At 43.0% G+C, this 25,445-nt stretch overlaps 1 protein-coding gene across 1 annotated transcript in view; it reads left to right on the top strand.

Moving 5' to 3' along the window:
* The window catches only part of sdc2 (syndecan 2), a 40,183-nt gene extending 16,058 nt beyond the window's left edge, over positions 1 to 24,125 (top strand). Inside the window, exons 2-5 of the mRNA XM_068711291.1 lie at positions 15,951 to 16,065; positions 16,768 to 16,940; positions 19,160 to 19,289; positions 21,644 to 24,125. Of these exons, the coding sequence (XP_068567392.1) occupies positions 15,951 to 16,065; positions 16,768 to 16,940; positions 19,160 to 19,289; positions 21,644 to 21,807 (582 nt within the window). The 3' untranslated portion in view covers positions 21,808 to 24,125. The remainder of the gene's footprint in view (positions 1 to 15,950; positions 16,066 to 16,767; positions 16,941 to 19,159; positions 19,290 to 21,643) is intronic.
* The last annotated feature ends 1,320 nt before the right edge of the window (positions 24,126 to 25,445 follow it).

Genomic DNA, 25,445 nt, shown 5'->3' with positions numbered 1-25,445 from the left:
CATGGAGCAACTGTGTGTGTGTGTGTGTACGTGTGTGTGTGTGTGTGTGTGTGTGTGTGTGTGTGTGTGTGTGTGTGTGTGTACGTACGTGTACTTTTACGGCTATCTTTGTGGGCACCATTGAGTTTTAGACCTTCAGAGCGAGGACATCTTTTGAATGGTAAGGACATTTTGGTTGGTCCTTACTTTGAGACGGACCTTCAGAGGCCTGTTTGAGGGTTCAGGCTTTGGTTTTAAGGTTGAGGTTATAAATAGATTTAGGTCGAGGTTTAGGGTTGGGGTCAGGCATTTAGTTGTGATGGTTAAGGTTATGGTAAGGGACTAGGGAATGCGTCATGTCAAAGAGTGTCCTCACAAAGATAGAAGTACAAGGTGTGTGTGTGTGTGTGTGTGTGTTAGAGGAGGGCGTGGCTTGTTGTGTTTGTGCACACTGTATGACGTCGGAGTCAGTGCACAGGTCAAAGCAACCCGGTCTGTAGTTTGTGTGTTCAGGAACATGTGGCAGCTCATGTGTACATGCATATCTGAGGTGTGTGTGTGTGTGTGTGTGTGTGTGTGTGTGTGTGTGTGTGTGTGTGTGTGTGTGTGTGTGTGTGTGTGTGTGTGTGTGTGTGTGTGTGTGTGTGTGTGTTTATTTACCAACGGCACCATGCTGAAAATGTGTGTGTTGCTCCGTGGCACAGGTGTGTGTGTGTGTGTGTGTGTGTGTGTGTGTGTGTGTGTGTGTGTGTGTGTGTGTGTGTGTGTGTGTGTGTGTGTGTGTGCGCACAGCCAAGGTTTACATAACACACAGCGTGATAGATCTCAGGTGGGAGCCCCGAGAAGCTTTGAATAACGGTGGCTGTATTTATTCAGGAATGTGTTTTCTAATGCAAATTAAATATAATTTGCCTAATCTGTAAAAATTAAGAAATAACTTCCGGATTTGTAAAAGCATCCAAAACGCATATTAATAACACTGAACCTGAAATGTTGTGCAGGAGCCGACATTCCAGCTCTTTTTAATTCCCACATTTGAATGGACATAAATCAGTCATTCAGTTTGTTTGTTGGCAAAACAGTCTAGTGGCAAAACTTCAGACCACAAATCCAAAAAAGTGTGAATTATATTTGGTGTTCATGGTTCTGGTGTGTGACCATAAAAGGATTGTTTTGGCAGCACATTACAGCAGCTAATGCTGCCAGCTTGTGAGAGAGGAACATTTCCAGAAATGTGGAGGAAGTGGTCCAATATCAAAGTCAAAATGCCAAGAAGGGCAGACGTGTCCACCACGGGCGGGGGGTCAGAGGACACAAGCGTTTGCCGTCTATAATTGGGGACTTCCTCATCAGCTGGAGACAAAGATCTGGGAGTCACTAAAGCGTTGCATTATTTACTTATTGGCTGTCATTTTTAATGCCGCCCGTCTGAAAAACCAAACCAGTTTGGGCCGAGATATTTGTTTTAAATCATTTTTCTACACATTGGCTCAGGGTATTCACGTTTACTTGTCAACTTTGTTCAAACACATCCAATTGTGCAAACGCAATGTATGTAAATGACATTTCTGGTATTTTCTGCATCCTAACATTTATTGTAGGGTGTTGAACTGATGAATAAGAACAATAAGATCATCTTATTTTGACAGTAAACTGTATCATAAGGTTGAGGCAAAGCTTCCACTAATACTCGTTGAAAGGTTTTTCCATCCATCCCCCCCCCCCCTCCCTGTCTTCTTAGCAAGCCCGGTCCAAGGACATGAGATAAAGAGAGACCTGTTTTCTCTCTCTCACTCCCTTACAGATGGTCTTGGCACCCACTCTTAAGTATTCCTCCTTCCCCCGGCTTTTCAAACCAGGAGAAGTCCGTCTGTCTGTCTGTGTGTGTGTGTGTGTGTGTGTGTGTGTGTGTGTGTGTGTGTGTGTGTGTGTGTGTGTGTCGGGCCGCTGACAGCAGCTGAGCACAGCGGAGCTTCAGTTCTGGGCCACATGCTACTCAAACACCCCCCCCCCCCCCCCCCCCCCCCCCCCCCCGCCTGTCGGCACAGAGAGGTAGATAACAGTCACACAGCGTTTAACTAGAGGAGGATGTACACGCGCGCATTCCTTCCCCGCTGAGCTGAGTATTACATAGCGGGCCTGAAAGATGAGAAGGTCTCGTAGAGGCGGCGGCGGCGGTGCATTGCTGTACAGCCTCTTTTATTCTGCTCTCTACCAATGTACACTGCAGCTCCTCCTGGGAGAATACCTGCTCAGTTAGCAGCATGAGTATTAATTTCCTGCTCTTGCATAGACGAAAGGCTAAGGTCTCGTATAATGTGCACCTGTGGGCTTAAAAGTAAAGCTAAGTGAGTGCTGATGGGATGCAGGTGAAGCGCTGGAAATCGGCTGTTTTTCGGGTGGGGGGGTTATTAATGAAAGCGATGATGTCCATGACTATTCCGTCTCCAAGTGTGTTTGCATTGTTTCTGTTTGCATCCGCCGTAATTGTTGCCTTTACCTCAGGCTTTTTTAAACATCCGCTCTTTCTGTTGCCGGCTTGCTTTTTGCCTCTTTCTCTGAGCTGCCCTGAAGAGTGACGCACAAACACTGGTCCCCCCGGGGCCCTCAAGGTCCTTGTGAAATTAAAGGGGACATATTATGAAGAAATCGGTTTCAACCCTGTCAGACATGGCCTTTTTTGGGAGGTGGGCTTAAAGAGACAGGTGCAAAAACAGAGCGTTTCAGACAGAAGGTAAATACAAGTATATGCAGACAGACGGTGTGGCAGAAATAATGTGTTTCCTGAACATTAAAGTATGTAAACACGTTGTAGTGGAAAAGTATGAACCTGAAAATGAGCACCATATTTCCCCTGTGAATGGATGGCAGGATATCGCTAATAGTTTCCCCCGAAAAAATAATTAGCCAATATTTTGTTAGTCGAATATGTCATTTTTCAGGAAATTATTCCCGTGTTATGGCTTTTCATTCGTCTTAAGTGAAAGTAAACTGAATTGGAGCTGAAATTATTAGTCAATTAATGGATGAGTTGGCTGAATGTGACAATCATTTCAGTCATTTTATAAGACAATTAAAGTGAAAACAGACAATTATCAGGTAGGTATTATCAGGTTGCTGTTTTTCCTCTTTCTTTGTAACATAATATCTTTGGGCAAATAGAAATCAGTGGTAGCAGGTTTAACCAGGCCGAGATCTAAAGGTGTAATTAAGAGGCTGGATATCAACATGATTGCTTGAGTTTTTCTGAAAAAAAACAATGTGAGAACAGACTAAAATCTTGAGGAAAGATCATCTACACTTTGTAAATAACCCAGAATGCGAAGAAGGCATAGTTTAAACATCTTTAAAGGAAGAATAATAGTTATTTTCTGGACAATAAGACAGTAGGGGCATTTAAGATTCAACCAGTGATGGTTCACTTTGGGTCCAGAGAGGGATCTTCTCCGCTTCTGGCAGGAGGGTTAAACTGTTGGCGAAACTCTCCGTTTATCAGCTCTTGTTCAACAAGCGCAGTGTTCTTATTCACAGAGGTGCTCACATTTGCGTGTACATGACTCGACTCCATTTTGAGTCCCTGCGAGTGGTTTGAGCCGCTGATATCTGGTTTATTCATGATATGGGCTGTGCTATCACTTCCAGCTAAATGGAGAAACTCCAGATTGTTCCCAAAGCTGCGCCTTGGTGCTTTCGGGTTATTGGAGTCTTTTGAGATACGAAATATGAAACCTGTTTTATAGAACACACTTAAATATCTCTCTCTTTCTCTTCCTGTGTTTGCTCTTCTCTTCTCTACAACGCTCGGCTCAAGCTTTTCTCTTAAGCCTCATATTTCTCGCCTGTCTGGACGGGAAGAAAGCTGCCGTGCTGCAGCAAATCTTTCTGCCCCCCCTCCCCTCTCCCCCTCCCTCCCTCCCCTCTTCAGCACCAGAGATGACTGGAAGGTGAAGCCCGTTTCCCAGTGTCTAGAGTTTCACGGCTGACAAAGAATCTGAGCTTTCCCGTGCGTATCGGAGGCTGTGTTTTAACGGAGCTGAGGAATTTCCCCCCAAGTCCCAACCGGTGGACAGGCGAGCGGAGAGGCGGTTCGGGGGGGGGGGGGATTTTTCGTCCAACGGAGCAGCAGAGCTCACCCGGGCCCTGGGAATCTGCAGAGCTCCGTCTTGCTCAGAGGGCCAGAAAGAGAGAGCCAGTTACGGTTCATGAGGCTGGATACCACAGCACTGAGGTATTCTCTAAGTAGGGCCATGTTGAAGCCACATGAGCTCTACATTGTAGTAGCCCCCCCCCCTTCATGAGTTCTGGCAGCGCTGAGGGAGAAATTTCCCAGCGAGAAGGTTTACATTAACTTTGCATTAAATCTGATCAGGGCCTCCAGAGAGCCACTTGACAGAATCAGACAGCCTTTAATTAGAGTGGTGAAACATTGGGCGGTCTGAGTTGAAGTAAATCAGCTGCAATGTGTTGCTGCAGCATGTGAGACACGCTCACAGGGAAGCATTAATACAAAGCTGCTGTGAGAGCTGCAGTTTTTTATTTATTTTGTACTCGATTTTTACACAGTTTTTGGCAGCGGTTGCATGTTCCATTGTTACTTACATGAGCGTCCAAAACACGACTGGACAGGCGGTGGGGGGGAGCGAGCACCATTGTCCGCCTCTCAGCCCGCCAGTGGTCGGTCAGCATGTGTCTGTTTTTCTTGGAGACCGTGGAATTGACTTTCATCCTGTTGGGAAGCAATACCGCATGCCAGGAAGTCATAGCCTCTCCGTGTTGTCTCACTGGCCAGTGGGGAGGAAGAAACGTTTTTTCTCTGTTTGTTAGCTTTGAAGTCACAGTGAAACTCCCAATCCACCCCTAAGGCCAGAATGCATTGATTTCAGTTTTAATTGTCAGCTTTGACTTGTGCTGACAAGAGTCTCCATAAAACAAGAGTCTGCTTATGTAGTAGCGGATCTGTGAGGCCGCACTGAGGCAGACAGGTGTGCTTTGAGATAAACGCTAACATCATGCTAACGTGCTCAGGATGACAATGTCAATATGCTGATGTTCAGTAGGTATGATATCTAGTTATTAAGCTAGCATTTGCTAATTAGCAAGAATTTGGTCATGAACTTAAATATTGGACTTATTTTGATCTGATGATGGCATCATATGGAAGCTTAAACTATACCTAATTACATCATAATCCATCCAATAGTTGTCGAGACATTTAACTAAAATCCACAAACGTCAGCCTCCTGGTGGTGTTAAAGGAAGAGTCATGGGGTCAGCGGGATGCGTCCTCTCGATAACAATAATGTCCGTACAAAATGTAATGGTGATCCGTCCGATGGTTGTTGAGATATTTCAGTTTGGACCAAAGCAGTGAACCGACCGGCCGGCATTAGCATCCCTAGAGACGAGACGCCAGCATTGCTTGAGAAGAAATGCCGTGGATGTTCTCGATTCGATTATTATATGAAATGATATTTGGAAATGTTGGGTTTTTTTGCTCAGTGTAAAACACCATAGGAGCCCAAGTAACTTTGTACATTAGTACATACATAGTACTTACAAGACAAGAGACCCAGATGTTTTTCCTCAGGAGCTGGCAGACCAAACTAGGGCTAAGTTATTATTGGATGTGCATTTGACAGGAAGTAAAAGATGATTCCTGCAGGAAGTGTCTGATGGCCGTCACTGAGCAAGTGTTTATGAACATTTCAGCCAAAAGAAGTTCACAAGTCGATCTAATCCTGAAAGTTTTCAGACCAAAACCAACAATGTGTTGGCCTGTCTCTCAATACTCTCTGAGCTCCCCGTGTGGTTGTCAGAATAAAAGTATTTATTCTTGACCAGTTTTAATGGGCTCGGGGCCCATTAAAACTGGTCAAGAATAAATACTTTTATTTTTGAATTTATTTTCCTCAAACAGCTGGGCACTGTAGTCTGCAGGAGAAACTATTTTCACCTGCGGATAAACACACATTTGGTGCTCAGGTGTGAGTATTTACGGCAGCGGGGATGATGTGTGTGGAATTGACTCAAAATAAACTACAGAGCCCACGTTTATTGTAGTGTGTGGTTCATTGGTGCGTCTCTAATGGTTCTTGGTCTTGGTTCTTGGACTTTGGCTACACGGCCACTTTGTGTTCCTTAGATCAAGTCGCTGTTCGTTCCGGTTTGATTTTGCCGACAATAACATGAAAAACAGATCTCTTGCAGCGGTCCACCTTAAGTTTGAGGACGGCCGTGAGTTGCACGCAGCGGTGCAGACACCCCTGGATGGTTTTTTGAGCTGGAAACCACTCCGGCTTCTGCAGAGCAGCCCTGTGGAATGTGGCGTATGCCTTTCCATGTCAGACGGCCGTTTGTTTTGCAACGGGAGACGATACGAATCTGAGCCGAATGCACCCACACGCTCAGCTGGGGAGGTGCAGAAGGCCACGTGATCTCACCCTTTAGGAGCATTGAGAAAATGAAAAAGAGTCGGGAGGGCGTGGGATCAAATGTCCAGAGGATGTGCATGAGAGACTTTGTCAGATTTACGTGAAGCTGTTGTTTTGTGTTGGCTTTATGCAATGTGTTTTCTCAGTTTTTGTAAATCTGCGACTTTAGAGGAATAGCCCAAATCTATTTCTATTTTCGGCATGTCTCGTGCATCCTGAAATGCGCTCTTTGAACTTCGCAGAGTTATTAGGTCAAAAGAAAACTCTTGGGTCGAGTGAGGAGGCGGCGTCCGCAGAAGTAGGTGTTTAAAACCGTAAATGTCAACTCCAGACTGTGGCTCTTTATCTCAGTCGCGCTCTCTTTCGTACTTCCTCTCCCTTCCCTCTCCGCGTCTCTCTCCCACACACACACACCGACACACACACACACACACACACACACACACACACACACACAGGCACGCACACACAGACACATACTCGTGCACACAGCGGCCGTTACCCGCCAAACAGCTCAGCTGGAGTTGCTCCAGACCTTACGGGCTCCGAGAGAGTTTGATTTGTGTTGACTTCCTGCAGGAACTCCCCCTCTCTCCAGCCCGCGGCTCAAAGACTATCAATTAGTTCCTTATTATGATCCCTGGGAGGGCAATAAAAGTTAGAGTGGGTTCAAAGAGCACAAAGGCAGACACACACACACACACACACACACACACACACACACACACCCCAACCTTTTTTTGGCCCGTGAGAGTTCCAGTTTGGACGTCCTCTCCTGCAGTCCTGTAGGTGGCTCTTACTGCCTGCTGTGCTCTTGTTTACATTTTACAAACAATGCTCACCACCCACATGCATGACTCACAGAGACCTTTTTTTCTGTCTGTCTTGCTAGTTTTTGGGTTTTTTTCAGTCATCAGCATCGTGTCGCGGGACAAATTTAATAACTCCTCCCGTCCTTTCTTTTTTTTCTTTCGTTTTTTTGTTCTCTAATAACACCATCCTGTTTCCAGCTGTTATTCATACTTCTTCCGTCTGCTCTGATGCTGCATGAATTCAGGGAAGCCAATTTGCTGCCCTACATAGCCACCAATCTCTGCTGGACTCTTGTCTTGTCTAGTCACTCCTCTCCTTCTGGCAACTTCTCCAAACATAAGGCAGGCACAATAGTTATTATGAGTTGTTTTGTTTAGTTTTTTACATAAAAATATCCATTTGAAGGTTTTCTTCAGATGATATCCTCAGTGTTCCCCAACATACAAACACAGGAGTCTCCGGGATAATTTAATGACACTTTGTGTCTTTTAGTTTTTATTATTTCAACTTTGAGAAAATGTGTCTTTTGTCACTTTGGTGTGGTGGATCGTTCTGATTGTCATTCTAATGAGCCTCAGCCGTGCTGCCCCACAGCTACGATGAAGAAGGCAGCCGCAGGAAACACTTCATCAATGCTTCTTAACATTAACTGAGAATCTGAGGTTTAAAGCGATGGTTGGTAATGTTTGGTTACATTTGTTGAAATTCAACCCGACAGCAAACAGTAAATCCAATACTCTGAAAAGAAGAAGATCTGGTGTCTGCATCCACTTTCATTAGAATAGAGTTGGCAACACTGGGCTGGGTTTTTAAATCTAGCTTATTATTGCTGGTTTCTCAACATCACCAACCTCCGCTTTAATTGATCAAAACTCCTGAATGTATTATCAGGTGTATACTCATGATTTAATATTTAACTTCAGCCTACCATTAATGTTGTGCACTAAGTTTAAACAAACAGATTTTTTTATTCTGATGGCATTTTGGATGAATTCAGCTACTATGGTTAATATAGTATTGCTGCGATAACAATTTGATGGAAAAAACAGGATATCTCTGACACTAAATTGAAATAATCCAAACTGACTAACCTATAGGATCAGTGAATTGTTTCTATGTTGAGGAATCAATATTATTAAAAGCCCACTTGTCAACTCCACTGTGCTCCACTGTGCCTCTCCCTGTCTCGTTCTCCTTCTTGTCCCTCCAGCTGGAGTCGTGGGGACGTCTCTGATGCCTCTCTCGGCCCCTATCCCTCCTCTCCTCTGCTGTTTTTGATGGCCCCGTTTGTTGTGCAGTGATAAAGTCCAAAGGAGGCCTTGGGCGGGGGGCAGAATCAAACGGAGCAGAGCACAGTTGCTGCCTGCTGGACTGTGTTGCCGCATCGATCTTGTCTATGGATCTGTGGCAGGCAGAGTAGAACAGATAGAGTGAAAGACGGCAGGATAAACTGCCACCTTTGCTTTGTTAATTAGGGATTTACAGGCTCAGGCTCTGTCTCTCTCACGCACACACACACACACACACACACACACACACACACACACACACACACGCACGCACAGCTTCCTCTTCACATATTGAGTTCTCTCATAGTTGCAGTTATTTGTTTGCCTGGTTGTGATAATGAGAAGTGATTTATTTCACGGGACAGAGACACGCTCTACAGACTACTGCTTTCACAGCATGGAAATGAAGAACCGTGATGCCGTGAAAGTCAATGCACCTGAACAAGTAGAGAGGCAAAGGGCCTTTAGCGTGCTGCTGGAAATGTAGTGAACGAGGACAGCTAGAGAAAACAAACGTTGATTATTAATTAATCGTTTTTGGTCAAAGCAGCATCTTCAAGTTGCTTGTTTTGTCCCAAGTCCAGCACGCAACCCTCCGTAAAACTGCCACAAACGCTGTTTCCTCCCCGCTTTCAGTCTTCATGCTAAGCTAAGCTAACCGTCTCCCGGGTGCAGCTTCATGCTTACTTACCTACTTTATACAGATGCGAGGGTGGTGTCAATCATCTCATCCCCGGCACTTATTCCCAAAAACTGTGTTGCAGGAGATTTTTTTTTACTCGGGTCGCCAAATGCATTCCTTTTTCTATTTCTATTGCAGTCCACTTGTGAGCCTGAATGTTCGTATTGTTCTGATAATTGTAGCCAACATTGAATCTAACATGGAAGGCTAGCGTACAATCGGTTTGTTGGACCGATGAGAGGAAATGAAAAAGAATGACGTATGTCTCTTCTAAACGGCCGATTTGCCTATTCAACATAACACAAGGTGATGTGGAAATGGAGAGCACATTTTAGGTTAGGAGCCTTTTGTGAATTGGGCCGTACAATTTTATCAAGATAGGAAGGAGAGTTAGCGTCTTTTCCTTTTATGAAACTGGAGCAAGAGAATGTTTGTTTTTTGTTTGATAAATGAGTCCAATAATAAATCAATTAGAATTTTTTTTGTTGAACTCTTGTCCTGTCTCGTCAATAAGGCGAGTGAAATGCACACAGCATTTACTGTAGATAAAAAACATAGAGAAGAGGCACAATGCCTTATGGACAGGAAGTAGCAATGCTACTGGAAAACACAGTGGCTTGTTGTTTTCCTCTCACGCGGTTCTTCCTAAGCTCATTGCAGTCCTGAGGTAGACTTAAGGAAATAGTTGAGAACCAGCAACAACAGCAGACCAACGAAGGAGGATCTGAGACGCTCCGTGCTCTTATTTCCCCCTTTTTCTTCTCTCTGAAGTCCGTGTTATGATGTGTGTGTCTGTGTGTTCCTCTCACTCCTTTGAGATGTGTTGGCTGAATAAGGGTATGTGTGTGTGTGTGTGTGTGTGTGTGTGTGTGTGTGTGTGTGTGTGTGTGTGTGTGTGTGTGTGTGTGTGTGTGTGTGTGTGTGTGTGTGTGTGTGTGTGTGTGTGTGTGTCCCGTGGGTGCTTTCATGGACACGCAGATGTTCAAGTGTGTGCGCGTGCGTGTGCATGTGCGTGTGTATTCCTCTGAGGAACACCATTTCCCCTGGCCTGACTTGGAGTTGAGCTAATATTTGTTGTGTTAGAAGTGAGAGTCGTGTGTCAACAGGAGCCCACGGTTAGTTCAGATGACTCCATATGCATCACCTCCATCCATCTCTTATATGAGAGAGAGAGAGAGAGAGAGAGAGAGAGAGAGAGCAGGGACACACACACACACACATACTGTAAGCACACACAAGCCCAGCGCCTTTCAAGCCCTGCTAGGCATGGACATGGTGATTTTGACAGGCTTTTAGCAGAGCAACCTCTAGGCTACGGGATTGTCTGCGGCAGCGGGTTATCTCCCCCCCCCCCCGTCTCTTTTCTCATCCCCCCCTTTTTGTCCACCCCCACTCTCTCTTTTATCTCACACTCTCCTCTCCCAGCCTCTTCTCTATCATCTACGTTTTGTCCAGACTTGGTCTGCAGCTCTTCATGTCAAACAGAGGGAGTGACGGGGAGACACAGGCAGGCAGGCAGGCAGGCAGGCAGGCAGGCAGGCAGGCAGGCAGGCAGACAGACAGACAGACAGACAGACAGTGTGGAAGCTGCCCTCCCGCTGGCTTATTAGTTCATTAGCGGTTAGAAATGCCGTGTAACCGCGGCTCTTCACGCAGCTAATAGAGGGCACACATGAGCTGCTAGCTCATTATGGCAGCTCTCCCTCCTTCTCGCTCGCTTTCCCTCGCGTGTCTGTCCCTTTCTCCATCTCTAAGCTTAGTCAGACTATGTAGGATCCGCTTGTCAAGGTGTCCAAATGAGGCGGTCTTTGTGTGTGTGTGTGTGTGTGTGTGTGTGTGTGTGTGTGTGTGTGTGCAAATACCCATGTGAGTGTGCATGTAAGGATTTACTTGTTATTCACCCAAAAGGATGAAAAGAGTTGAATATCTCCAATAAGGCCACGCCAAAGCCAACTGTAACTAGAGTTTTGAGTCAGGAACTCTGAGGGTAAGGGAGTTGTGTGTCGCTGCACACAAAGGCGGCGCGCAACATTGAAAATGTGTGCCTTTATGCACGCTGCACTGCACACAAACTGTTAGCGCCACTGATGTGTCCTCCCTCTGCTTCAGTGCTCCAAGGCCTCTTCTCTGAAGCGTGATCCTTTTCTTTTCTTAGCTCGAGCTTGGAGAGTGACACTTGTCAAAGTAGGACTGGTGGAAAGTTAACCCTCATTTATGAAGAGCGACTGAGTGCGTCTTTGAGGTGTGTAAATTCCCGGGGAACGCTCTGTGTTTGATAACGGTTGTCATAGTGAAGTATTTGTGAGCCTCTGCCAGGCTGTGGATTGGAGATGATTTAACTCGGAGGCAAACCAGTGAAAATCAAACGGAGGATTGTTATTGATTTGCGAGGGCTTGCCTCACTGATCAAGTTTGGTTCGAATGCAAGCAGACAGAGGAGACCCACCTCTTCACTGATGAGGTCCTGCAGGTCTTAAAGTTTTTATTTTCACCGGTTCACAAAACATTAATCACATTCACTTTCAGATTTAGTGAACGAGGACATAGAAAATTAGGAAAGGAGCACTGTTTTGATTTCTTAAGAGCCGTGAGTCAGTAGATTTTTTGGGAAATCTAACATTAATAGCCCAAAAAAAAAAAAAAAAAAAAGACAAGTCGCTAAATTAGATATTTCCAACTGGATCCATTTTACAAGCTCCCTGCCCTGAATCACAAGTAACTACAAGATTTTTTCAAATGATGCTTAAACTAGAGCAGCCATGCAATAGTGGAGCAAACTCTCTCAGACTTCTGCGAGGCCTCATCCGTCAGCTGACTGGTTTCAGGAGTCCACTTCGTTCTACTTGTCGGTGGATTTATGTCTGGATCGGCTCGTAGTCGCTGATACGGGCTGAAAGCAGAGACTACCTGTCAATGTCACCGGATTGATAAAGAGGAAGAAGTTTATCGCACACAGGCGTGTGTGTGTGTGTGTTAGTGATGGAGAAAGTCAGCTCCATCAAGTTTACATTGTACACACACTTGCTAGTGTGTTGGATAAAGTCTGTGAAGTTTATCGAGGTCAGACCTCCTCTCAGATCTGTGCTGATGTGGTGTTGCAATACTTTGAACAACATTGTTGACTACAGTGGAGTCAGCGGACTTTTCTACGTGCACGTCTGGAATAAAGAGGGCCTGTGGACACTCAGTGCTGAAACTTAAAAGGTTTCTCTCTGTTGGATTTGGCCTTATTGTCAATGTTAAGCAAAAGCTTTGACATTGTGGAAAACGCGCTTACTTTGCGTTCTCGCTGAGAGTTTGACGAGAGGATCGATACCACTCTCGCGTCTCTATGGTAATCAGGAGCCAGCTAGCTTAGCTTAGCTTAGCACAAAGACTGAAGACAGGTGGAAACAGCTAGCCTGACTCTTTCCAAGGTAGCTCACTAATTAAAACCGCAAAATTAGTTGTTTTTGTATGGATTAAACAGAAAAATGTGTTTACAAGTGAGCTTTACGGGTGCTTGTAGCTGGATTTTGTTAACTTTGTAATTAGCTGTCTTTGTAATCTATGATTATAAATGTTTGCATGTTTGGGTTTCAAACTCTAGGTCGAACAAAACAAGATATTTTCACTATTTGATTAATCAAGAGAATTATTGGATAATAAATCGAGGCGTTAGCTACATCCCTTAAATAGTATCTTAAGGGATTCCTGGTTAAATATAGAATACATAAAACTATAATTGGCGAGCTGCTTGTGCGGCACTCTGCATACCATCCATTTATTCTATTCACAAATCAGGTGAACGTTAATTCATTAATAGTTAAAATGTCTTTGAAATCTTTAGTTTAATAGGCTCGAGGGAATTCATTGTTAATACTTTTAGCTCTTCATGCATTTCTTCACACGTTTCCTATGAGTGTGTGTGTGTGTGTGTGTGTGTGTGTGTGTGTGTGTGTGTGTGTGTGTGTGTGTGTGTGTGTGTGTGTGTGTGTGTGTGTGTGTGTGTGTGTGTGTGTGTGTGTGTGTGTCCATTTATATGCTCAATTGCTCACTCTAATGTATGTATAATCAGTGAATGAGTGAAAGCTTACATACATTTGTAAATGTGTCTACCCATGCGTGTGTGTGTGTGGCCTTTATCTCATTAGTGCCCTTGGTCACCATTTGATCTGTGGCCTGTCCTCCTCGTGGTCCATTGTGCTCATATCGCCAATGCATAAAGACCTGTGGACCGGTGAATTGGTTCTGCGGGGGGGGGGTTTGTGTTTGGAAGGAGAACGAAGGCAGGAAAGGTTAAGATAAAGTTGCTTTGAACAAATTCCCCCTTTGATCAGGCGGCTCAGCGGTGAAAAGGCCTTTTCTAACAGAAGTCAGAGCCAGTTGGGAGAGAGGAGATGGAGATCCGTATTGTTCCGTTTCATCTCGCCTCTGTCTTTCTTTTTCTTTTTTTGCTCTTTCACACTGTTGTTCGCTGTGTGTGCTCCCTGCCTCTTTGTTATGGAGAGCACCAGGCCTCTCTCTCTCTGTCTCTCTTATTACTCCACACAAACACACATGTGCACGTACAATGACTTAAAAGCATTAGTGAACATGCTCACATAAGAATAGCGGCTGTAATTAGAAATGCTGAAACGTGCCTGAAAGAAGGCATTGTTCTCTGTTCTCCGTTCCTTCACCGAGTGATTGGACAGAATCTAATCTGCAGCCAGGGATTCACCGATCTGACTTTTTCAGTCCTGATAACGGTCCAGAATACCGATCCGATACCGGTGTTTGGTTAATAAGGATTGACTGTCTTCGTCATGATTCTTCATATCGGTATCGGATCGGAGCATCCCTATCTGCAATAACCTGTATAATCAATTCATTATTGTCATTTATCAAGCATGTTATGTGTTTTATATCTTTATAAATATAAATAAATCTACTATATTTGTTTTTTGGAGCTATCTGAAGATGCTACTTGAGCTCTAGGAAATTCTTTCAGACTTTTTTCATTTGTTTTTTAAATTGCAGCCAGGGGAAATGGGAATGCTGAAACCCAGAGACAGTTTAGATCATTTGCAGACTTGAAAACATGAATTCACGCAGACTATTTGATAATGAAAACAGCCCTTCTTGCTTTCCCCCCTGTCCAAACAAAGAATGTCAGAAAACATGATTTTTCTTCGTTTTCTAAGCTTTCTCACAGCTTGCCTGTTCTTTGCAGTTAACAAACAAAAACACTTATTTCCTGTCAAGGCAATTGATTATATCCTTCAATCCAACTTCATTCAGGCCCGGGTTTATCTGCACAACATCCTCAGAGCAGACCTGCAACTGTAGCAACCCCCACAGACACACACACACACACACACACACACACACACACACACACACACACACACACTCAAGCACAGATGATAAACTATTGTGGCGTCTTTCTTTTGTACTGTTTCTAAAGCTACTATCAGTATAGAAGGGGCTGTACAGCTGACCACAGATTGGTGAATAGGTGTTGCCATGGATGCGTTTATAGCTATTCCAGTCACACACACTCAACAGCAACATATAAATAGTCCCATGTACCACACAAAGACTTTATACAGCAGTTTTTATATTTGTTATACTTAAGTGTCCAACATACATCAGGCTCTGCGAGTCACTTTGAGTGAAAACTCAGTTTTCTTGTCTTATTTCTTGTTAAAATGTTGTTACACACCCCGTGAGGAGGTGCTTTTTAAACAAACAGGCACTGTTAGAACTGTGGTCTTTTCAGCCAATCACTCCATTAAGCTGAAGCACAAACATTCCCACCACTCGGGCTTGTTGTCTAGACAACAACGGTGCCGTGGGAGGGGCTACATGTTGTGATTGGACGGTCACCTGTTCTTCATTAAAGTCCTAAAATGTGTTTTCAGCCACTTCAGCAGCGTGGCTCAGGGGGTGGTGATGTTGGTCTGTTCAGGGCTTTGGTCCAGACTACAAATATTTCAACAACTAAAGGATGCATTGCTATGAGATATCGTCATTCACGGTCACCAGATGATAAATCCCCATGACTTTGGTGAACCCCTGATTTTTCCTCTAGCGCCACAATCAAGTCAAAGTTCACATTTATTGAGTGAAACATCTCAACGTCTACTGGATGGATTGACACTTAATTTCATACAGTCATTCATGGTCCCCAGTGGAGGAATCCTAATGAATTTGGTGAACTCTTGACTTCTATTCCTCAGATTTTTTTTTCATGGCCAAATAAACTGCTGAACTAAATCCTTTGTCTTATTTAGAAGGAGGCTCTTATAGCTCCGACAGAAAACACAGAGTGATGTTTTGATACTTGCCACCTCCCTGGCGTACACTCAGCTGACCGTTTGTGTCTGCACTGTGCACCATTTCTTACTTTTTAGCAAATACAAGAGACGGCTTTGTTATTTAGACGGCGTTGACTGCACACGGCTCTTAATGATACAAGCTTTGGATTGCTACCCGAGAGGTTTTAATGTTTTGCCAATTAAAGGAATAATCGGCAATCAAAGTGTCGGCCTCAAAGCAAAGAGGTTGTGCTTGATGATTTTAAAAGCCCAAATAAAAAAAATGTAGCCACTAGACGTTTGACATTTAGCTGTCAGTGGTGGAAACACTGAAAAAGTGAGCTGTGTGGAAGTAATCGGGGGTGTTCACTCTGTTGGTGCGGTGCGATGTGCTGTGGAATTAAAGCTTTTACACAGAGATGAGTAATAAAACCGACGCATGTCCTCAAAATCTTTCCATCTTGTGGTTTCGCAGATAGCAGAGGCAGCTAAGACCTCCTCTCAGGCGGATGACTTGTACCTGGACGACACAGGCTCAGGAGGTTACTACCCTGAAGACGATGACGACTTTACCTCAGGGTCTGGCTCAGGTAAGAACCGCATATACGCAGGCACGCTCTCACCGCATTCCTCAGTTGCAAGCTCAGCAGGTAGTTACCCAGAGGTGTGACGACGACATTCATTTTCCGAGTCCGCTGCGGGTAACAGTTTTTGCAAACAGTTTTTTTCCCCTCCGAGTTCCTCCCTCCTCTCGCTTTACCTCCCTCTCCTTTCTCCCATTCTCTTTGTCCGTTCTTCCTCTCACCACCTCTCTCTTTCTCTGAGATTGCTTTGTCAGACATGCCGTGGGCAAGTGTGCAAATTTTACATGTCTTTTTTTATTAGCTCCTCTGCCCCACTTGCTTTCAGCACCTTTACAGCCCTCATTCATTCGTCAAAAGTAACTCTTCTATCCGAGGGAGTTGTAGAGCTGCAGAGAGAGAGTGTCGTTTTAGGTAAAGGACTGTGATCAATAGCTCTTCCAATACTGTGTATATACGCCCTATTAATCTGCCACTCTATTCTATAGGAGATACAAACTGTAAATAATGCATTGAAATGAAATCCACCGAGCATGAAGTTAAGTAAGACGAACTATATGACAGTGGGTGTGAAATATTGATAACATGTACGTCCATATTTTACCTATTTGCAAATACACACAACATAATCTTTGCAGAGCAAACACGTCTGCCATTTTTTACACTCTCGCCTTTTAATTGAAAGACATCACTTCCCTGTTTGTCTCCAAGGTGGAGGTGAAGTAGTGGTGGAGGAAACAGTGACTGTCAGTATGGTTTATATCGAGCCCAATGCAGCAGAACCCACCCAGGACGCCACCAAAGATTTCACGCCCAGGGTGGAGACGGCCACGGTCAGAGAAAAGGCCGAGGACAGCCTGCCCAAGAAACCATTTAGAACAGAGGTAAGTGGTACAGCCCGACCCACGCTCAATAAGTCTGATACAGCTTTTGAGTTCTATAAATTCTGATGATGATATATATTTTGATGACATTCCATTAAATTCCTCTTTTCCTTTTTACGATTGTGACCAACAAATGTACCGGGCAGGACATTTTACAGTTCAAAAATAAACTTACTACTATTCTCTGGTTGACAAACTACATAATAGTGACGGTCCTAAAAAGTCCTAAAAAACTACAGTGATTTTGTAGATATAATACCAAAGGAAAGCTTGTTTGTTGTTTAAACCAGCGTGGTCGATCAGATATTTGGAGATGGCAGAACGTTTTGACTGTTGGAAATCAAGCAATAGTTTTGACATTTTGGAAAATACACTAATTCACTCTCTCGAAGATCAACACCACTTTGTTTGTCTAGAGCCAGGAGATGGTTAGCTTAGCTTAGCATGAAAGCTTTCGGTCCTTGTGTTAAGCGACACTAAACTTTGCTTGGCTGTAGTTTCACATCAAGATATGACAGTTGTATTGATCATCTTCCTAACTCTCGATAAGAAAGCAAAGAAGCATATTTTCCACTGTTTTGAACGGTTTCTTTAAGTGGAATTTCTGTATTTGACAACGTCTGTGATCCTGCTGATATGCCACCATGTGTTTATGCTCCACCTTGAGCACATGGCGCTCTGAGCATCTTCAAATTCCACAATCACAATTTTTTAAGTACATTTAAGTACTAAAAGTATATGAAACTATTCTGTTGTCACATCCACAAACATTTCCACTCTTGCTTTATGATTTAGGTGTATAGGACATAATACCACTTAAAGTCATTTGTAATCATGGTGGCTCATTTGTAACTATCCTGACTCAACAGAGAGCGACATAGTAGCTCAGTGCGTCTTCAGCTGACCCAGTATGTCATCAAATCCTCTGTAATACCATGAGGTTGCATTCCGGATAAAGATCAAGTGCTCACATCAATTCTCAATGTTTTCGCTCCATTGCAAATTATGGAGGATTACATCTCTCTCGGACATAATCACATATTCTGGAACCATCCTAGATCTCACTTGTGTGGGATGCACTCTTACTGTACTGTACTGGATACTACATCTGTTGGGGATTAGTCGTCAAGGTCTCAACCCCCTAAGCCAAGCCTACCTGGCCCAGTTCCATTTTTTTCCCTTCTCCTGCCTGTTACTACTCCCTAAGGCAAATGCACTGGCCCAGTTCCATTTTGGTTCTTTGCAACCTTCTCTAGTGTTATTAGGAAAATAAAAACATGAGATACATGGGCCCATATTCATTCCAGATACTTTGCTTCTTTTCTTAGACTCCCAGAAAATCCTCCGGTCCACTGGCTCTGTTTTCTTTAACTACTTTTTTTTTTTAGCCTTGCACTAATCTCTTTGGGCAATCTGGATTTGTTCCATTTTTTTTTTTTTTCCTCTGGCAAGCCTCTATAGGTTTCACTAGCCAGGTTTCATGTTGGTCCCCATTCTCCTCCTTTGCATAGACCGCCATGCTAAGTGGACCAGTAAAACCCCTTTATTTATTAAAGGAACATTTTTGGAAATACACTTATTTGATACTCATCACATGTTTATATGTTCAATATGAAGCTGGAGCCATCAGTCAGTTAGCTTAGCTTAGCATAAACATTTTAAAAAGGGGACAGATAGCCTATAAAACTAACTAATAAACATGTTATATCTTGGTTGTTTATATCTTGTTTGTTTGTTTGTTGGCACAGTGAAATCCCACAAATAACCTCACTGTAAAACCGCAAATTGTTATTTATAAACATCAGTTTTTGAACAATTAAACCAACAAGACAACATGTTTATAAGAGAGTTTAAGAGGTGCTGGTAGGGTTTCTTACCTTTGGACAGAGTTAGGCTAGCGGTTTCTCTTTTTCCCCTCTTTATGCTAAGCTAAGCTATCCGGCTGCTGGCTGTATTTTCGTATTAAACTAACCGATATGGATGGATATGAGAGTTGTATTAATATTCTCATCTAGTTTAGAGCAAGAAAGCGACTAGGTGTATTTCCTAAAATATCAAGCTATATCTCAAATATTAACAGTAATTTGGGGATTATGGCATGATGCCTGAATGAACACATTTAAACAGACAGACGAGGACTATCAGAATGTGAAAGTCGATAAACGTTGATCAACCTTAATCTTTCTTCTATCCATCCTGTTTTTCTTCTCCTCATTCAGGCACCAGTGCCAGTTACAGAGGACTTGCAGAGGAACCAGATGACTAGTACGACTAGTGCCCCCGGCTCCCCCCAGGATCCCATTGAGGTCCGCACTGAAAACCTCTTCCAGAGGACAGAGGTGTTGGCAGGTATGTGTCACAATAAACTGCAACAGACTGCTATAGGTGGGTTTTGTTACTTTTGGACTGTTTCCTACTGATTCTAGCCTTTAATGCTAAGCTAAGCATTAGCTTCATATTTGTATTACAGAAAGATCTCGTCTCTCAACAAGACGGCGTATTGACCAAAATGTCAAACAATTCCTTTAATATTTCAGCTCATAATGAAAGTAGCCTTTCAGTTTAACATTCCACCAATACTGTATATTCTTTGATGCATTCTGGGAGTGTTTATTTAATTAATGTTTCTCAAATTCTTACACATTACAACATGTCAGCGTATTTCTGGTTCACAGCTGAATCTAGAAAAATCCAGGAAATATTTTCCCTAATGTCTCCCACCTAATCCACTTCTCAAAAATAATTATTTTTAATGAACTCTGTCTGCATCCCTCTGTGGGACCTTGTAGAGTTCACAGCGTTGAGGGTGTTTCAAGTGCATCACTTTGAATACATGAAAAAGTGTGGAATTATCTGACTGGAAATCTCTGTGCTCTCTGATGCTGAATCTCTCTTCCGACGTTTCTGAGGCGAACACTGATTGGCATCTCACTTTTACTTTGTTGTGATATCCATCCGGTGTTGGCAATATGCAGAAACAACATCAACAGGGACGAATCAGGACGGCTTCAGTTAGACGAAAGCTCAGCTCCATTCTCTCTCCTACTGAAAGTCTCATTTCATCTTTTGCTCATTGTTCTGTGACTTTGACAGTAAAAGAAGAGTAGTGCCAGTAGAAAGTCTTTGGATAAGACCCGTATATATGTATTTATATATATATATATTTATATTTATATATATATATATATATATATATATATATATATATATATATATATATATATATATATTTATTTATTTATTTATTTATTTATTTATATATATATATATATATATATATATATATATATATATATATATATATTTATTTATATATATATATATATATATATATATATATATATATATATATATATTATACATGGATCACCGCTCATCTCCTCCTTCTAGTCTCGTCTACCTCTTTGTCTTTACCCTTCTTCTAGATTATTACCATAACCCTGTATCTCCCGTATGACTTTTAAAAAGAATAATTGCCCATAACTGCTGGCTGGCTGAGGGCTACCAAACGGAATTTTGTTGTATCACTACAATGACAATAAAAACCTCTTTATCTTTATCTATTTTTTATTTATTTGCTCAGCATCGCGTTACTGCTTCTTTGAGCTCAGCCGCTCGCTTGTGCTCCGGGATCTTTGCCCATGGGCCCATGGGGCCATGGGGCCAGTCGACATGTGGCAACCTAAAGTGGAGCAGAGGGCAGATTGTAGCACTAGGAGAGACACTGAACAGTTTAGCAACCTATGAAGTCCCTCACATGGGCATAATTGGGAGGGGGAGTGAAATAAGCCCATGTGGCGAGTTAGGAGCATTGGCGAGGAGAGTAAGGGTCAAAGCTGGAGGTGGGGGTGCGTTTCTTAATGAAGCCTGGGCTGATTTTTCTCCACATTTCTGTACTGTGGGCGCTTGTGGTTTACAATGTGTCATTAAGACAAACAGAAAATTTGTACAGGTGCTGTATAGAAAAACAAACTGCAGGTAAAAGTCAGAGAAAAGTTCAATTTCACAGAGCAAAGTTTCCATCGAATGTAGACCTCGGCCCGCCTTAATCCGGATCCAGTGTTGTTCCAGTCATGCAGCACTGGTTGTTGTTGTTGTTTGTCTGTCCTCATTGGATTTATCTGCCCGACTGTTAAAGCAACGGAACCAATGTCATCGGCTTCTTCCTCTTCAGTCACTGATTGGAATGCAGACCGTGTCGAATCAACCACCATCGGGACGACGCGGCTCTGTGTACCAATCAAGGACCGGAGTCTTAATATCCCCCAAGTGGGACAATAACTTTTAAACTCACCAACAGGACACGCATTAGAAGAAGTGAAACGGACTGATGGCAAATGATTGACTTTGTATCTCTCGAGACAAATTGAGGCTTTCACCGTTGACGTGACGTAACAGCATCGATTTCGGCTTTCAGCTGAGGCGGTTAGCCACTCGGTTTCACCACATTTAAGCCCTCAATTCTTAGTAGTTTGTTAGGGAATTGAATTAGTATTGAAAGGTGTTGCAACAGTAGCTCACGCTGAAATGAACTGTTGCAATGGATTTCCCAAGACACGGTTCACCTCAGATAAATTCGGCTCATGAGAAGGGCTTTCTTTAGGACAAATTGACGGTCTCATCCATGAGGACATTGATTTGATCGTGTGCATTGACGGTTTCCTTCCCTTCCTGTCTCTGCCCCCCCCCCCCCCCCCCCTCAGCTGTTATCGCAGGCGGCGTGATCGGCTTCTTGTTCGCCATCTTCCTCATCCTCCTCCTGGTCTACCGCATGAGGAAGAAGGACGAGGGCAGCTACGACCTGGGAGAGAGGAAACCCTCCGGCGCCGCCTACCAGAAGGCCCCGACCAAGGAGTTTTATGCATAAAACCATCCCCGCCGTCAGATCGGCAAATCGCGAGTGACTGTCAAAATCGCAGTCCACGACAACGGAGAAACGACGACAAAATGTTTTTCAAGTTGATTTAAGGAAAAAAAAATAGCATAAAGGAAAGCTTTTGCATAGATTATTGTAATTAAGCCCTTTTCTTTCTTCTTTAAAAAAAAAAAATATGGAAACCAAGCATTTCTCATTTTATGGCAAATCTCAGTGTATTTAAACATTTTGTGTATTATTTGAAAAGGCTGAAAAAATAGTAAACAGGATCTGTAAAGGCGAGGAAACTAATCGTATCTGTCTCCTGAGCGGTTTCTAGTCGCTGACTACTTTTAACTGTAGCAGTATGTTATTTGTAAAGAAAAAAACAATTTAAAAGTGGAAATAATTGAATATAATTATTCTGTATCAATCCTACTTTCATTTTATTTTTTTTATTTTGTCCTAGCATGTCTGTTGTTGATCTCTAAAGGTGTATTACATTAATTTATCTTTTCTCTGATGTTTAAAAAAGAAAAAAATGCCTTTGTAGTTTTGATGAAGCTCTCCGGTCTTCATATTAACGCTGTTAACAGTCAATGTAAATGTTCTCCCTTCAGGTTACAATGTTCATTATTTGCTCTCGCATCAGTTTTTTTAGTGAGTGTTACATTATGTCCTGTTTATTTGTTTGTTCTCTTCTCATTGTAGCCTTTTTTTTTCTCTCTTCTTTTCGACAGCGTTTTTATTTACATACCAGGAACAGGTCATTAAAAGATTTTTTTTTTTCAAAGATAAGCGTGTCAGGGCTCGAGAAAAATCACAAATCTCGCTTCTGTTTGTTGTCTAGCCTAACTTCTTTTCTATTGAAACGCGTTCTTTTTTTTTTTTCACGTTGCACGTCCGCTGCTTTCTGCTCCCCCACCGCTGTCGTGCAGCTTTGAGTGTACGCACGGCGTGTTTTTCGGGAGGCGACGTTTCTTTTCTCCGCGGATTGTGGTGCTTTTGGCCCATAGCCACCTCCCTCCCATATGTGTCCCCTTGAGTTTAGTGACCCAAACTCTGCTCTCACCCGAAAACATCACCCTCCCCCTCTCTCTGTTTACCCTGACCTCCCTCGCTCCCACCTTTTTAATCGGATTGGAGCACGGTCAGTCGAGTTGTCAACTCGCTCTCTTTTTACTCTACGTGGAGCCACAAGCGTAGCCCGGCTTTTATAGTCCCTGTCCCAGTGTTGATGCTCCGGGCCCTAAGATCTGCTCACCGGAGGCCTGCTAGTGCCAGAACGTAAACACACACATGCAGAGCACATACCTCTGCAGCAAACATCACCTGAAAAAAACAAAAAACCTCCCCTGTAGAAACCTATCTTCTCTCAGAGGGATTGATAAATATGGCTGCACAGGAAATGTAAGACTCCAGTGTTGTGTCGCATCCCGCGTTGAGGGCTACTCGTACTGTTTTTGGTCGGTGGAGGCATTTCAGAAGAGCTTCTGTTGAGAGGTGAGGCTGTTCGCCAGGTTTAAAACCTGAGTTAAGCCGAATAAAAGGCCACGTAGCTACATCAAATGAAAACACAGCTAACGGCCACATGACTTTTTTATTCTTACGTCTACACGACCTTGCTCTGAAGGGGACACAGGAGTTTTGTCCGGCAGGTTTGTGAAGTTGCCTTTTTTCTTTCTTTTTTTTTTTTTTAGCTGTACAGTAATGTGAAGTAGTTACAGTAGATGCTGTCACGTGGTCCTAACTCCTAACACCACCCACCTAAAGCTGTACATCTCCATCCTTCGCGATTCTTTCAGTCTTTGATCCCCTATGTTGTCCACTAACCATCCCCGTCTCCCCATCCCTGTTGTCCGCTCTCGTCAAATAGCACCTACGGTACTGAACTATACTGAAAAACCCAAAGACTCACAGTATTTCTACTCTCAGACCCACCCCCCTCCACCATGGCCACATCATGTTGTTTCCTCATTCTCTTTATTGTCACTCTTTTAGTTTCTTTTTTTTCTTCTTCTTCTCTCTATTAGAGACCTGACCTTTGAGTCCAATTGCTTATTAGTATATGAAAAGATATATAAATATATATAAATGTATATTCACAAATGTTTTAAACCTTCAAAGTGCCTACCATTTGGAAATGTACTTGCTCGAGGTGAGCACGAGGCGGGTGTGTACGCGACGGAGGGGTGTAAACGACTTGACTGGCATTCTGTGAGCATGGATGACTGTAATGGTAACTTTTTTTTAGTCTTACAAAAGCTGACAGTATTGTACCTATAAGTTGAAACAACACTACTGAATAAACATTGTGGCCTAATATCCAACCGCTTGTGCCATCTTACTTTCTTTTTTTTTTTCCTTCACAAACTGTTGATTGCTGATTTACCAAGATATCTAATTGATTGTTCACATCTAGGCTAACTCTTGGCCAGAAAGCCAATGTCTGTTATAGTTAAGTTGGCTTTAAGTTTATATAGGTTCAGTTTTTTTAGGAATAGGGAGATGAGTCATGGAGTCTGTTTCGTTTTTGTCCAAAGTTTAGAGCACCGCTTTAACAACTTCATTTTCACTCTTCTGTTTGTGTTCAGGTTAGAAAAACAAGAAACAGCATTTTAATTAAGCTTTAGAGAAGCTGGTATAGGCAGATTTTTTTTTTTTTTTTTTTTTTTTTTTTTTACTTTGGACAGCTGGCATTTCTCCCCTTGCCTCCAGCCTGTATGCTAAACTGAGCTAAACGCCTCCTGGCTCCAGACTTAACGGACAGACACTAAAGAGTGGAATCAATCTTCTCATCTAAAATCTCTGCAAAAAAAAAAAAGAGAATAAGTGCATTTCATAAAATGTTGAACTATTCCTTTTGCAATACTTCAAACCACTGTTTCATACTATCAATCAGGGCGTCATGCTGTTCTGTTATAATTACGGGGCGTTTGTAGCTTTAAATGTATATGTTTTTTTCTATTCCATTATAAATACATTTGAGCAAACATTCCTCCCGGGATCTATTACCAAGTGTTTTGTCTCAGAATTTGAAAAGAGGCGCCTTGCTTCACGGCTCATTAACCTCTTTTTTTTTTTAATCTCCAACAAAGTGCTCATTTGGTTAATTATTCAAAGGTAAAACTTTCTTACCCTAAAGCCCAAAACACCCCAAAGCAAAGCTGCCCTCGAATAAAAAAAAATAAAAAAAAGAGTGTTTCTCTGTATTTATAGACAGAAGACAAGAACATTTCAAACATGTAGGACTGGCTTTAATACTCTGCAGCACATTCGCTCTCTTAACCTTACTTAAAGTCTAAGGGGATTATCAATGTGCAGATGAGTAATCTGTATGTGGGTTATGTGCTCCACCATATCATTTTAGTGACCTAATCTCCCCTCGTTACAGAGGGAGATTAGAGTAACGGTGGGGATTAATCTCGCGCAGGACTGCAGATCTTGGGTGAAACGAGAAACCAGTGGGGCTGATGTGACGCTCTGACAAAACTCTCAAGGGGGGGGGTTACTCTCAATAACGGCATTGCTTATATAGAGCTATCCCATAAAACACTCCAGGGGGTTGTGCCCTCACGCGCTGATGATGCTCGTCAAGAACGTGCATGAAATATCTGCTTTCTTGACATTAGATCCATGCTGACTCCGTG

The sequence above is a fragment of the Cebidichthys violaceus genome, unplaced genomic scaffold, assembly GCF_023349555.1.
Source record: "Cebidichthys violaceus isolate CVI_PGR_0920_01 unplaced genomic scaffold, fCebVio1.0.p SCAF_16, whole genome shotgun sequence".
NCBI classification, from domain to species: domain Eukaryota; kingdom Metazoa; phylum Chordata; class Actinopteri; order Perciformes; family Stichaeidae; genus Cebidichthys; species Cebidichthys violaceus.
The sequence above is the reverse complement of the archived record's forward strand: the minus strand, read 5'-3'. Positions and strand labels throughout refer to the sequence as shown.